This window comes from Vulpes vulpes, chromosome 12 (assembly GCF_048418805.1).
Source record: "Vulpes vulpes isolate BD-2025 chromosome 12, VulVul3, whole genome shotgun sequence".
Classification (NCBI taxonomy): domain Eukaryota; kingdom Metazoa; phylum Chordata; class Mammalia; order Carnivora; family Canidae; genus Vulpes; species Vulpes vulpes.
Window position 1 is genome coordinate 19,802,186 of NC_132791.1, and position 15,344 is coordinate 19,817,529.

The 15,344-nt window shown below is 44.1% G+C and overlaps 1 protein-coding gene across 6 annotated transcripts in view; it reads right to left on the bottom strand.

Annotated features, from left to right (window-relative positions):
- Positions 1–11: 11 nt before the first annotated feature.
- The window catches only part of LOC112930875 (stimulated by retinoic acid gene 6 protein-like), a 69,570-nt gene continuing 54,237 nt past the window's right edge, over positions 12–15,344 (bottom strand). For 3 of the 6 annotated variants that reach the window (XM_072727890.1, XM_072727889.1, XM_072727891.1), the window contains 9 exons: positions 9,713–9,788; positions 8,954–9,058; positions 5,867–5,948; positions 5,498–5,546; positions 4,922–5,039; positions 3,337–3,456; positions 1,947–2,110; positions 1,030–1,176; positions 12–387 (listed from right to left, as the gene is read on the bottom strand). In XM_072727890.1, coding sequence (XP_072583991.1) covers positions 248–387; positions 1,030–1,176; positions 1,947–2,110; positions 3,337–3,456; positions 4,922–5,039; positions 5,498–5,546; positions 5,867–5,948; positions 8,954–9,058; positions 9,713–9,788 — 1,001 coding nt within the window. In that variant the 3' untranslated portion in view covers positions 12–247. The remainder of the gene's footprint in view (positions 388–1,029; positions 1,177–1,946; positions 2,111–3,336; positions 3,457–4,921; positions 5,040–5,497; positions 5,547–5,866; positions 5,949–8,953; positions 9,059–9,712; positions 9,789–15,344) is intronic. The other 3 variants (XM_026013328.2, XM_072727892.1, XM_072727893.1) reach the window with 2 other exon arrangements.

Here is a 15,344-nt window from a genome sequence, read left to right on the forward strand (position 1 = left end):
TTGAGAAAAGATTGTTCAACGGAAATTCTCTTTAATTCTCGATCTTTTTACTAAGGGAGTGGATTATTAGACCAGAGACTTCATGGTTCAATTCAGCCCCGGTGCCATCCCATGAGTGTCCGGTGCTGTGGACAGTGGACAGTGACTGCATCCCATCAACATTGCAGGGGACAGAGGCTGGGTAGCTTGGGCCTTGTCGTGGGGCAGTCATCCTGGAATGGCCTTGCAGCAATGCTGGAGGTTACCGTCAGCATGTCAACAGAATCTGGGTAAACTCCCGAGAGCCGTGACCTGGTCTTGATTTTCTGAGCATGACTAGTCTGGGGTTGTTGACCAGGGTCTGCAGCAGGAGCCACCGCGTCCTGGACCTGGTTGAGATTCGGGGACCTAGGAGTGAACCAGAGCAGACAGACTTGGGAGATGGGTCAGCTTGTCTCTGTCCTTCTCAGAAGCTCTAGGGGAAGCTGACTGTTAGGTGTGAGGTGCCAGAGAAGGAGCAGGACCAAGACGTGAAGATGGCTGGAGGGTTGTGAGTTTGTCCCAGAACCGGATATCTGCAGTTGGGAACAGTGAGGAACATAGTCCAGACTAATACTCACGAGACAATTGGTGGGTTTCCCAGCAGGAGGTAGAGCAGAGTAATAGGGATGGGAGGAGTGGAGTAGACAGTAGAGACCCTTGAAGGGGCAGGGGATGGTGACCAGCAGAACTGAGTCCCATCTTGGAGGGCATCTGGCCTGAAGTCTGGGATATAGGTGGGATCTCAAACAAATGGACTGGAGGACTCAGCAGAACTAGAGCTCATTTCTGGGAACAAGAATCCACTTAGAAGGATGGAAACACTAGGCCTCAGGGTGGCTGCAAGCTGTGCATCCTGATCTCCTAGGTAGAAGGTTCCCCAGGGCATGGGGTATGGAGGAAGGTGGGCAGGGAAGAGGGAAGCGGGGACATCTCCGGGATCCCAGAGAAACCTTAGGGTACTTGTTTCCTACCATGCAGCCCCAGCATAGGTTCGAACAGGAGCCTTACCTGCTGACTGATTTAGGTACCAGTATTTGATGGCTCGCTGCAGCCTCCTCTCCCTGTGCCCTATGATCAGGATGTTACAAAAGCTGACGAGCACAGGGTTGGTATGATAATGATCCACATAGAGCATGCCGATCCAGGCATTGAATCCTGAAATGCAGAAGGTGAGTCAGGCCGTGCAGTATGCCCTGTGTCCCAGGATGCTCGACACCTGTGCTTTCGATAACAGAATTGGACTGTCACCTTGTTCCTAAACGATACCCATGTTTTCACTGAGAATCTAGAAAATTAGGTATAAAGAACTCTTAAGCTCTTAAGGGTTCTTAAGATAGCATCCTAATCTATCCATTTTATGGGGAGCTTGCAGCTGAAATCAGGAGGAGCTGTGGCTGATACGCAGAAGCTTCCAGTCACAATGAATGGATGAGTGAATGAATGGACACAGGTCAGATATAAAACAAAAATGATTTTTTGCTCTGTAGAAGTGGCTTGATTTTGGAGTCTTTCAACTGAACAGACCATTTTCTTAACTAAATTTCCAACTAATGACACCAGTAATTCTGAGATATGTTCTTTCTCAAAATTTTCAGAGCTGTGCATTCATAAAACAATTACTTTCTAACTGTTGAGATGGAATTCTAGTACTTCTTACTGCTCTCCATGATACCTCAGAGGCCTTCAAATATGCAGCCATTTACTAGCCTGAATTCTCTTTTGACCATTAGGCCGAATATTTTTTTCTGCTCAGTGTTACAACTTCCATGAGAAGCAGAGCTCTGAGCAGAATGAAGAGTGTGAAGGCTAGGCCTCTGGTACCCAACCTGCAGGCAGCTTCCATAAAGCTGCAAGACCAGCACCCCCCCCCCCTCCCGTGCCTCACCCTGACTCAATGAGCAGCCACTGGGGGACCAGCCACTTACCCATGTCTGCCCCCTCATAGCCATTCTGCATGATGGTCCTGTCGATACGCGCGATCAGCCACGTGCCCAGGATGCAGCTGATGAGCAGCCGGGAGAGGCAGGCGCCCAGTCCCAGCAGCACGTTGTAGAAGAACAGAAAGTAGTTGAAGTTGTGGAATACTCTCCTGCAAACAGAAGGAGACAGAGGGGCTGCACCCTTTCAGTATGAGGAGGTGGCTAGGCAGGCTGGCTCAGGGCCCCAGGCCTATAGTCAAATCCTGCAGCTCCCATCTCCTAGCTATGTGATCTTGATTGTCCCTGCCACACAGCACTGGTATGGGCACTGGCCCAGTACATCATAGAAGGCACTGAGCCCATTGCAGGGTCAATGTCAGTAGTGGCTGTGATATTTCATGGGCTCTTTGGGTTTTGAGGTTTCCTGTACAAGAAAGAAATCTCATGTGGCCGTAGCTGACTTCGTGGTTACAGCAGAGGTTGTGGCTCTCCCACCTTCTGTAGTAACAATGACCTGCCCCAGCTGGAACTGCTCCAAGTCCTCCAAATGGAATTTCCTGAATGACCACTGGATCATGTGGTTTCCTGTTGCCTAGGGGATGAAGCCTGAACTCAGCATCCTGGTTTTCTGGGCCACTTCTGAGAGGGGCCATTTTTGGGGTCATCCCTTTGTGCACTTTCTCTGCCCCTCTCCATCCAAGGCCAGTGCATGGTCACCATATTGGATTATCACTGTTCTCTCCATCTGCCTTGCCCTTTGAGGCTGCCTGCCTGCATCTGCAGAGTGAGGGCTGCCAGCCACACCTTCTCCTCAGAGCCACCTGTAGGAACCCCACCACCCTATGGACTATAGCTCCAACATTCCATGTGCAGCTGAATGAACCATTCCTGCCTCTCTTTCTCCAGTACCTGGGTCACTCTTGTGAGGCTTTCACCCCCTCTGGAGTCTACTGTCACCACATCTGTGTCTACTGGCTCCTGTGGCCCAAGAGCTTCCTCAAGAGGGTCATGTGGGGATATCTCTGTATCCTTAGTGCCAGGACTTTGAATGAGTGAATCACAAAGGGTCCCCATGGGCCAGGCACTGTTGTTCTAAGTTCATACTTAAACACATTTCATTCTCAGGATACCTCTTTGAGGTGCACAATTATTTGTAAAAGGAGCAAATTGCACTTGATAAGGGTTTGGAATGGTCACCTAGGATCCCATAGCTCATAAGGGGTGCAGCCAGGATTTGGACCCAGGAGTTGGGTTTCAGAGCCCACTCTCGAAGCATGGCCCCTCACCCTGTCAGAGAGGGTACAGACCACCCAGGATCCTGCCAAAGGTGAAGAGGAAGGAACTAGAGACTGCTGAAGCCAAAGCCTCCAATCCCCATTCCTTCCTTTGCCCTCACTGGTTGTCGAGTGCCAAGGGCTTCTGCTTGTCAGCCGCTCTCATCTTTGGCTGCAGGAAGAAGCTGGAGGCGATCCACACCTGCAGGATCATGATACCCAAGACGATGGATATGGTGAGGCTGCAACACAGGGCAAAGACCGTCCTCAGGTGGCCTTGTCCAAGCACTGCTCCAATGGCCAGTGATAGGACAGAGATGGGACAGTCCACTGGGAACAAAAGTAGCTCAGGTCTGTGCTGTAGGCCTCTAAAGTATTTTCCCACCTATTATTGAGAAAATTGAGGCTTGGGTGCCTGGGTGGCTCAGTTGGTTAACCATCTGCCTTTGGCTCAGGTCATGATCCCAGGGTCCTGGGATGGAGTTCCACATTGGGCTCCTTGTTCAGTGGGAAGTCTGTTTCTCTTTCTCCCTCTGCCCTTCCCCCTTGCTTGTGCACTCTCTCTCTCTCTCTCTCTTTAATAAATAAATAAAATCAGAGAAGAAGAAGAAGAAGAAGAAGAAGAAGAAGAAGAAGAAGAAGAAGAAGAAGAAGAAAGAAGAAGAGGAGGAGGAAGAAGAAGAGGAGGAGGAGGAAGAGGAGGAGGAGGAGGAGGAGGAGGAAGAAGAAGAAGAAGAAGAAGAAGAAGAAGAAGAAGAAGAAGAAGAAGAAGAAGAAGAAGAAAATAATTGAGGCTCGTGAAGGGGAGATGACTTTCTCAAAGCCGCACAGTCAGGTCTTGGCTCCAGATCAGAACTCCAGGATTTAATTAAGTCCTTTTGTCCACAAGTGGTAGCTGAGATGCATGTTTAACAGCATGGAAATCAAAGAACAGCATGGAGTTTTTAAAAAGAGTTCATGAAGGCCCTGAGAATGGACGGACAGGCTCTGCCCAGCCTCCCACGTGGCTCTAGAGGAGAATGGAACCAAGAAGCTCAGATCAGGGAGTTCCCAGAGAGGGCCACATCCTGTATTTGCATTCCCTGAGCAGCAGTGTGGGACGGCAGTTAAGCGGGGCCCTGGCTTCAGATTGCTAGCTCACAACCCTGCCTCTTCCCCTCCTTGGACAAATTAGTTAGCCTTCTGTGCCTCTGTTTCTTTGTCTGAAAAATGGGTGTTAACATGAGATCTAACCTTCAAAGGGTTCTTAAGAGAAAAGATGCATGGTGAATTCTCAGTAATTCTGTCTTTTACTGAAAAGTCAGCCTTCACTTTTATCTTCTATCTGGGTAAACTGAGGCTCAGGGAAGCAATTTACCCAAGATCACACAGCTGATCTAGAACCTAAGCTCAGATTCCCTCTCTTCTTCCACTACACTGCTGTGACCCTCAGGTCACCTCCCTGAACTTCAATCTTCCCAGCTATAAAATGGACATATGCCTATCCGCCCCCTGACACAATTGTGAGCGCCCCAATGAACAGTGTCAACTGTATGGTGCCCATTGTGATGAGTTGCTAGTCTGGCCCATCCTTGGGTCAGAGTTGAGAGAGCAAGGGTCCAGGAATTGGTGAGAACCCAACAGGGAAGGATCAATCTGAACAGGAGCTTCAAGGGTCCTCCAACTCCTAGGCCCTGGGAGTTGACAGGGAACCCACCCAGCACTTACGTCCCAATGCCCAGTCCTTGGAGCATCTCCAGGCCCTGGTTGTGGATGATAGGCAACACCAGGCCGTACATGATCAGCATGCCGCATAGGCTCTGTACCACGTGGATGATGAGGTAGCCTGTGGGCCAAGGGAACCCACGGTCATTCGAGGCCCTTTATGACCTGTCATACATGCCCCTCCCTGAAGTTCCCCCTCTAACCTCTTCCCACCAAAGGTCCTGGCATTTTCACTTATGCTGTTTCCTCTGCCTGGCATTGCTGTCTTCCTGCTGACCTTCTGCACCTCCTGCCAGATGCCGTTCAAATGTCAAGTCCACTAGAAAGCATTTGTGTCCTGTCCTGGATATGGAGAGTCACCTCCTCCTCTATATCACCACTGCCTTTAGCATTTCCAGCCCATGGACTTAGGGCAGGAGGTAATGAGAGCTATGTGAGAGTGGGATTCTCTTTCATTCCAGAAGGAGGAAGAACAAGGACTGCTTCTTCCTCACCTCTCTTCTAACTACAAACAGCCAGGACTCTGCAGGTGCCTGCAGAATGGGTGCTGAATTGAATAGGTCACATGATGGCACTTACCCCACAGAATATAGGCTATTTGCCAGCCAGAGTACCTTGCAATGGCCACCTGAGATTTAAAAAAAGAAAAAGGGGTTTCAGAAGGAAGAAAACACTGATCACCTGTAACACACGGGTCCCACATCCCTGCCTCATCTGAGGTTCAGGTGTCATGATGGTCTTCGTTTTACAGATGAGGAAACCAAGGGCCAGATGGGGACAGTGACTATCCTGAGTCACCCAGCAGCAGAACAGACTAGAAGTGAGGCCTCTGGACTCCCAGTCCAGGGCTCTCCCTACCCCAGGATGCTGCTCTTGTCCCAGGGGCAGGAGAGCAGGATTCAGCCGATCACTTAGTTTCAGAGCAGAGAGAGGCCTCTGAGGACTTACCACACTCTCTGCTGAGGAAGGATTATGGAACTTCGAAGGAAGAAAGTGTTTATTTCCTGCCCACAACCTCTTCATGTGCTTTCTAGAGAAAAAGTGGGAAATTAGTGATGTTCATAACCACGGCTCCTTATGTACCTGGGACTCAACAGATGTAAACAGAAAAGCCTGTGGAAGGAGATGGTGGTCAGCTCGGCTTCCCTGTATTGACCACAGCTTGTGGGACAGTTCTCATGAGCCTTAAAAATATTTTAAAGTACTTTTTAAATTGAGATATAGTTGATATAATACATAAAGTTTCAGATGTAGAACATAATGATTCTATATTTGTGTATATTGCAAAATGGTCACCACAATGAGTCTACTTACCATCCATCACCTCGCATAGTTACAAGTTTGTTTTTCTTGTGAGGGGAGCTGTTAAGAGCTACATCAGGAACTTTCAAATATGTGGTACAGTACTATTATCTATAGTCACCATGCTGAATATGACATCCCATGACATTTATTTTATAACTGGAAGCTTATACATTTTGACTTCCTTCACCTACACCCACCCACCACCTCCACCTCTCACAATCTCAAATCTGTTCTTTTTACCTGTTAGCTTGGTTTTTTTTATTTTTTTAGATTCCACATGCAAGTAAGATCATACAGTATTTGTCTTTGTCTAACTTTCTTCATGAAACATAATGCCTTTTAAGGTCCATCCATGTTCTGCAAAAGGCAAGATTTCATTCATTTTTATGTCTGAATAGTATTCCACTGTGTGTGTGTGTGTGTGTGTGTGTGTGTGTGACATCCTTTAGCCCATTCATCCCTCAATGGATACTTAAGTTGTTTCCATATCTTGAATATTGTAAATAACATGGTAGTAAACATGGATGGGTGCAAATATCTTTTCGAAATAGTGTTTTTTGTTTTCCTCCGATAAATACCCAGAAATGAAATTGCTAGACCATCTGGTAGTTCTATTTTTTTTTTTTTTTTGAAGAACCTCCAGACCATTTCCCGCAGTGGCTACACCAATATATATCCCCACCAACAGGGCATGCTCCTTTTTCTCCACATTCTTGCCAATGGTTGTTACTTCTTGTGGTTCGGGGACTAGCCATTGTAACAGATGTGAGGTGATGCCTCATTGTGGTCTTTTTTTTTTTTTTTTTTTTTTTTTTTTATGATAGTCACAGAGAGAGAGAGAGAGGCAGAGACATAGGCAGAGGGAGAAGCAGGCTCCATGCACCAAGAGCCCGACGTGGGACTCGATCCCGGGTCTCCAGGATCGCGCCCTGGGCCAAAGGCAGGCGCTAAACCGCTGCACCACCCAGGGATCCCCCTCATTGTGGTCTTAACATGGCCACGCATTTCCCTGATGATTTAAAAATCTTAACATATTTTTTAAAAATAATATGTAGTTACCCAGTCTTCATGATGACTGAATGTGATCATTGAGACTCTATATGTGGCTTTTATTTTCTTCATTTGCTATATTTTCTTTTTTTTCTGTGATGAATATGTATCACTTATGTAATAATATTTCAAAACAGGTAATAATGGAAAACCATTTTTAATGATAAATCCACCTTATAACAACATAAATGAAACTGAAAAAGGTACCAGAGCCCCTCATACTCCCAGCACCCCTGCAAGCCTCCACATGCCTTCCCCTGTGCTAGTCTCAGCCTGGCCCCTTGTGTAAAGATTAGGTTGGTCATGGCTATGTTCATGGTCCATGTTCACATCTGTGTCCTGCTTTTTTCCTTAACATCCTATATCTAGCATTTTCCAGGATGTTTTGCAATTTTATGACCACTACATTGGGAAAACTTAGTATGAAATGAAGGATATGAATATCTCATTAATAGTTTATATACTTATTACATGATGAAATGATGGTTTGGGGCTATGTTGGATTAACTAAAATATATTATTAAATTATCTTCACCTCCTTTTTCACTTTTTACAAGTGTCTATTAGAAAATCCAAAATTGCATCTATGGTTTTCATTATGTTTCAGCTCAGCAGGACTGGAGTGGAGTATGCCACCAGGAATACAAACATACAGATATATTTGCATGATGTACAGAGAATTTTTGGAAGGACGCAGAAAATGAATAATGTTTAGCTCTAAGGCAACAAATTGGGGTCTGACTGAGAGAAAAATTTTACACTAAATATTTTTATAACATTTTTTTAAAAGAGACTGCAGGGATACCTGGATGGCTCAGTGGTTGAGCATCTGCCTTTGGCTCAGGGGGTGATCCTAGAGACCTGGAATCGAGACCCGGATCGGGCTCCCTGCAGGGAGCCTGCTTCTCCCTCTGCCTATGTCTCTACCTCTCTCTTTCTGTGTCTCTCATGAACAAATAAATAAAATCTTTAAAAAAAAATAAAAAGAGACTGCATATAGGTTGGAATAATTCTAAGAAAAATAAAAATACTGGCACAGTACTAGTGCTGTCCAGCTGTAGGTTTTTCTTATCCACTCTTTCCTTTGCCCCATGGTCCTGTAAAGCCAACAGGGCAGGGATCATCAGTCCTCAGTGACAGGTATGGGAGGGAGGGGCCAGCCTGGGCAAGAATAAGGCTTCCCTGTTACAGGTACCTTCTCTTCCCTGTGCCCTCCACCCATGTCAGTGCAGCCAGCTCTAAAAGGTGGTTGTGACTGGTTGTGGTCCAATGTCTCACTGATAATCTCCCAGGCACTGTCAGGCCAATGAAGGAAGGAGTAGGGATATCCCCGCAAGAGGCAGGGCAGGGGGGAGCGCCAGTGTCCAGTCCACCCCCGGGGTCCGGGGAGAAGAAAGGAGAGAGAGGCAGCAAGCTAGGGCTGTTATGGAGAGCTGGGGCCTCTTCGTGCCAGGAGAGTCCTTACTGCAAAAGATCCATCCTTGGGCAGCCAGATAGTAAGGATGTGAGGCAGGATGCTTCGGAAGGGTAGGAGTTGGCCCTAGGCTTTCTGTGACTGCATGTGAGCTAGAGACTGAGGGGGGACAAGGGAGGAACAGACAGGGGTGGGGGAGAGAGGGAGGGGTGGGGAGAGAGGAGGGCAGTTACCTAAAATTCAACTATCTGCAGTGAAATGCTCACTTCATATTGAAGGCCATCCCCTCCTGCTCTGCTCTTCTAGAGACTGATGCACCTGGTATCCTTGACCTGCTCTCCTTTGATGCTCCCTTGAGCCAGATGTACCTGCTGGGAACTCAGTGTGGTTAGTCCTGGAGACCAGAGCAGGTCTGACACTCAAAAGAGATGCTTAGTGTACAAGAAGCAATAAGGCCTCTCAGGGCAGAAGACATGGCCAGCTGCTAATGGCTTGGGTGAGTTATTTTGTTGAGTCTCAATCTTTTCAGCTGAAAAAACAGAGACAAAATTACCTCTCAGGGTTATGGTGAAAATCAAAAGATTATCTTTTTTAAATATTGATTGATTGATTGATTGATTTGAGAGAGAAAAAGAGAGCATGCTCACTAGGGAAGGAGCAGAGGGAGAGGGAGAAGGAGAGGAGCAGATGCCCCCCTGAGTGGGAAGCCAGATGTGGTACAGGGCTCAATGCCAGGACCCTGAGATTGTGACCTGAGCTGAAACCAAGAGGTGGCTGCTTAACCAATCATGCCACCCAGAAGCCCCTTAAAATCAGGAGCCTAATAAGCACAATGTCAAGTTTATAGTAGAAGCTCAAATCAACAGTGTTTTGGTTTGGGGTTTTCTGTTCTACAACCAATAGATGTGGCTGTTCCTGGGCCACATATACATTTCTGGTTCCAATTTGGGCACTGCTGTCACTGCTCAGGAATTTTTAGAAAATTCTGGCTGAAGACACACAAATGACTCCCAGGGCCCTCCTACCTGTAACAGGCCAATATGTGGAACAGATAGCTGACGCACGTGAAAGAGGCGGGCAAGATGGTCACCAGCCAGACTCCTGAAATAGAAAAAGTCACAGGACAGGCCTGAGAAGATGAGTCAGAAATTTATTTTCAAAATGCAGATGCTCGGGCAGCCTGCGTGGCTCAGAAGTTTAGCGCCGCCTTCAGCCCAGGGCCGGATCCTGGAGACCCAGGATCGAGTCCCATGTCGGGCTCCCTGCATGGAGCCTGCTTCTCCCTCTGCCTGTGTCTCTGCCTCTCTTTCTCCCACTCTGTGTGTCTGTCATGAATAAATAAATAAAATCTTAAAAAAAAAAAGGCAGATGCTCACATCTGAAAGGGCTGGGCAAATACATTTTACTTTCTTACTTTCTTTTTTACCCACATTTCTTGTGTAAATAAAGTTTTGTTTATATTTCTGTTTCATTTCAGACACACACACCCTCACTATACTTCACTTCTTGCACATGCCTCTCCTTTGGTATTAATATTTTCCATCTAGAGTGAGTAATGGGAAGAGAAAATTAGGGAATATACACATCGTAGTTACCTTCTGTCCTCGTAAAACCATTAATAGTTGAGTTCTATTTGCCACCCCCAGTAAAGAGCAACCACATACAAGGATAACTCGAATCAAGTGGTCTTGACTATTCTTTCAACCCTCTTTTGGCAAGTTTTTAATATGCTGTATCTGGTTTGCTTTCACGTGATCCTGTGTGCTTGTGAGAAACGGATGGAGAAACAGGTGAGGGAGATGATACGTAGGTATAAAAGCTTCTGGACAATCTGTTTATTAGTTGGTCCGCAAGAAACATTTCTTAAAAATCCAACACCTCTTCATAATTAAAAACACTCCATAGTGTAGAAACAGAAGAGAACTTCCTCAACTTGATTAAAAAGTATCTGCAAAAAATCCACAACTAACATCATACTAAACAAGAAAAGACTGACTGCATTCCCCCCACGTTCGGACACAAGAAAATCAATATCCACTCTCACCAATTCTATCCAACAGTGTACTGGAGGGTCTAGTCGGGGAAATTAGGCAAGAAAATGCAGCCAGGCTGTAAAGGAGGAAATAAAACTATCTCTGTTCACCAGGGTTCTTATGGTTAAAAAGTCCCAAGAAATAAACTCATTAACAAATGAGTTCAGCAATGTTGCAGGTTACAAGGCAAATATATGAAAATCAACTGTATTTCTATACACTAGCAATGAACAATCTGAACATGAAGAAAAAATTACGTTTGCATTAGTATCAAAAAGAAATATTTAAGAACAAACTTAAGAAATATACAACTTGTACACTGAAAACTATGAAAGACTGTTGAAAGAAATTAAAGAAGATGGAGATTAATGGAAAGACATGCCATATTCATGTATAGGATGTTCGCTAACATGGCAATATTCTCTAAATTGATCCAAAGATTCAACCCAATACCTATCAAAATTCCAATGCCATTTTTGCATAAATTGACAAGCTAATCCTAAGATTCATATAAAAATGAAGGGACCCAGAATAGGTATTGCCAATCTTGAAAAGGAAGAAGAAAATTGCAGGACTCAACCTCTTGATTTCAAATTTACTACGAAGCTACAGTAATGAAGATAGTGTGGTATTGCCATAAGAATAGAAGGGAAGGGAGAAGAAGTGTGTGGGAAATATCAGAAAGGGAGACAGAACATAAAGACTCCTAACTCTGGGAAACGAACTAGGGGTGGTGGAAGGGGAGGAGGGCGGGGGGTGGGGGTGAATGGGTGACGGGCACTGAGGGGGGCTCTTGACGGGATGAGCACTGGGTGTTATTCTGTAAGTTGGCAAATTGAACACCAATAAAAAATAAATTTATTATTAAAAAAACGAAAAAAATCATGATTGATAATACGAAAAAAAAAAAAAGAATAGATAGATGTGTAGGATCAATGTAATAAGAATTCAGAAGTTAGCCCGCATCATCAAATATTTTCAACAAGGATAAAAAAGACAATTCAATGAAGAAAAAATATGCTTTTCAACAAACGGCACTGGGTCACTGACACTCACATGCAAAACAATGAAGTTAGAATCTTACCTCACAGCATATACAAAAATTAACTCAAAGTGGTTTAAATGTAAAAGGTTTAAATTTAATGTAAAAGCTAAAATTATAAAAGTCTCAGAAGAAAATAGAATAAATTTTTGTGACCTCACGTTAGGCAACATTTCCTTAGATACACACACGTGTATAAAAGAAAAATGAATATACTGAACTCCATCAAAGTTAAAAACATCTATGTTTCAAAGGACACCATCAAAAAAGTAAAAAAGCAACCTACAGAATGGGAGAAAATACCTGGAAATTATATCTCTTAAGGGATTCTTATAGCTCAATAATCAATAAAGAATTCAATTTATTTTTTTAATTTTATTTATTCATGAGAGACACACAGAGAGAAAGGCAGAGACACAGGCAGAGGGAGAAGCAGGCTCCATGCAGGGAGCCTGACGTGGGATTCGATCCATGGGTCTCCAGGATCAGGCCCTGGGCTGAAGGCGGCACTAAACCGCTGAGCCACCCGGGCTGCCCAAGAATTCAATTTAGGCAAAGAATCTCCAAAGATATTACTCACAGATGATGTACAATTGGCCAATAAAGACATGAAAAGATTTTCAACATCTAGATATCACTTAGAAATGAAAATCAAAACCACAATAAAATGCCATTTCACACTTACTAGATGGCTATCATTAAAAAAAAAAAAAAAAAAAAAGACATATCATGTTGGTAAAGATATGGAGAAACCGGACCCCTGATACATTGCTGGTGGGAACACAAAGTGATGCAGCTGCTTTTGGAAACAGTCTGCCAATTCCTTGAGAGGTTAAACATAGTTGCCATATGATTCAGAATTCCACTCCTAGATATACACCCAAGATATATGAGAATATGTGAAAAATTTGGAGGTGAATGTTCATAGCAGGATTACTCATAATAGCCAGAAAGTTGAAACAACTCAGATTTCCATCAACCGATGAACGGATAAATACAATGTGATATATTCATACAACAGAATCAATTCCAGCAATAAAAAAAAAAGCAGAGTTCAGTCACATGCTATGACATAGATGGACTTTGTAGACATTTGCTATGTGGGCAAAGTCAATCAAAAAAGACCACATATCGTGTGATTCCATTTATGTAAGAAGTCCAGAAGAGCCAAATCATTGAGTCAGAAAAGAGTAGTGATCTAGGGCTGAGAATGTTGAAGGGAAATGGGGAGTGATTACAAATGGCCATGATTTCTTTACAGGGTGATGACATGTTCTAAATGTGATGGTGGTGATAGTCACACAATGGTGATAGTTGAGAATATACTAAAACCACAGAATTGTACTTGGGAGTTCAATGGATGGATTGCAAGGTATGTGAATTATATCTTTGAAAAGTTGTCTTAAAAAGAAGGAAAAAGAAAGCTGATCTCTATTTCTTTTAAGTTTTAAATGTGTCTCTCCCCCAGCATCACCAGGATTACACAATTGCTATATCCCAAATTTCAACCAACACAAAGGGTGCAGGTAAACCACCATAAGCTCACCCCTGTGGGCACATGGATCCTTGAAGAAAGGATGGGAGGAGTCTTGCCACAAGCAGAATGAGTGCAGACTTGCTCCAGCCAGCAGCAAGGGCATGACTCAATGCACACCTTTAATTTAATGCTTTTATCTACCCAAAGATGAAGCATTTTCAGCTTAAAAGTCTCTCTTGGTCAGAGGACAGCTGCTTTAAAGCTGGAAAAGATGAAGATAGAATAAAAAAAAATTTCATTCTATGAAAATTTTCTTTCTTTTCATGCATTGATTCTCAAATTAACTAAACATGTGAGAAATACATGAAAGAGGGCGTACAACATGAGGGAATATAGTGACATATTTACTCCAGTTCACCCAGAGCAAGTACCTGAGGTTGTCATTAAAAACTTGCCATACGAAAAAAAAAAAAAACTTGCCAGAAGAGGGGGGATGGGGAATGAAATTTTTAAAAAACTATGACTTAAAAATTATATGACTAAACTTAAAGATTAGACCACGCGTGCTGCATGGTGTACTCAGGGACTCGTCGTGCTGAGCATAAACCTGCATTAAAGATTGATACAGGGCACCTGGGTGGCTCAGTGCTTGAGCGCCTGTCTTCCCCTCAGATTGTGATCCCCAGGGTCCTAGGATCAAGTCCCTCACTGGGCTTCCTGTAGGGAGCCTGCTTCTCCCTCTGCCTATGTCTCTGTCTCTGTGTCTCTCATGAATAAATAAATAAAATCTTTAAATAAAAAAAAAAAAAGATGGATACAAATGGAGCACCTGGATGGCTCAGTTGGTTAAGCATCTGCCTTTGGCTCAGGTCATGATCCCAAGGTTCTGGGATCGAGCCCCACATCAGGTTCCCTGCTCAGCGGGGAGTCTTCTCCCTCTCCCTGCCACTCCCTATGCTGCTGCTCTGTATGCATGTGTGTGTGTGTCAAATAAATAATAAAATCATTTTTAAAAAGATGAATACAAAAAAATAAATAAATAAAAAGTAAAAAGATGAATACAAATGTTCAAGGGCAACGATAAACTATGGTGGTATGGAAAAAAGTGGTCCCTGCCCCAGCGCTCATGTAAAAGTAACTTTCCATGTCACATGCAAGAAAGAGAATTTCCCTCAAATAATTCACAGGAGATCTATATCCTTCTGGTTGCAATATTCCACCAGATTATGAGTCTTAAGTAAAAATATCATTTGCAACACCTGTTTCATGGCTTAAGGAACATTTAGCAATTTACAGCCATTAACTAATTGTCAGTGGCTTTTAGGAACCACTTAGCACCCTGTTTCAAGTTCCCATTTAAAGATAAGCAAGTCGAGGCCAAGAGAGTAATGACTTGTAATGACACAGAGCTTACCTGACATCTTGTCCAGGGCCTTTTTCAAGAGGAAAGAGGGAAGAACTCTCCTCCCTCCATAGGCAATGGACATAGAATTACAATATTGTTTTCAAAGAAAGCTGCTATTTTAAGGTAAAGTGACCACTATGGACAGATTCATATGTCAAAACCCTAACCTCAGGGACGCCTGGGTGGCTCAGCAGTTGAGCGTCTGCCTTTGGCTCGGGGCATGATCCCGGGGTCCAGGGATCGACTCCCACGTCGGGCTCCCTGCAAGGAGCTTGCTTTTCCCTCTGCCTGTGTCTCTGCCTCTCTCTCTCTCTCATAAATAAATAAATAAATAAATAAATAAATAAATAAATAAATAAATAAATAAAATATTTTTTTAAAAAAAACCCCAAACCTTAACCCCTAGTATGATGGTACTAGAGATGTGGCTTTTGGGAGTACTGCCCTTAGAAGAAGAGACAGGAGCCAGCCTGCTTCCTCTCCCGACTCTCTAGCATTGAGGATACAAAGAGAAGGCCATCTGGAAATCAGGAAGCAGGCTCTGAACAGACACCAGGTCTGCTGGCACCTGGAACTCCCCAGTCTCCTGAACTGGCAAATATGTGTTTGCTGTTTCTACTACCTGGTCTATGGCAATTTGTTACAGCAGTGTGAACTAAGCAGAAATTAAATTTGAACAACATATATAGATTTTTCATAT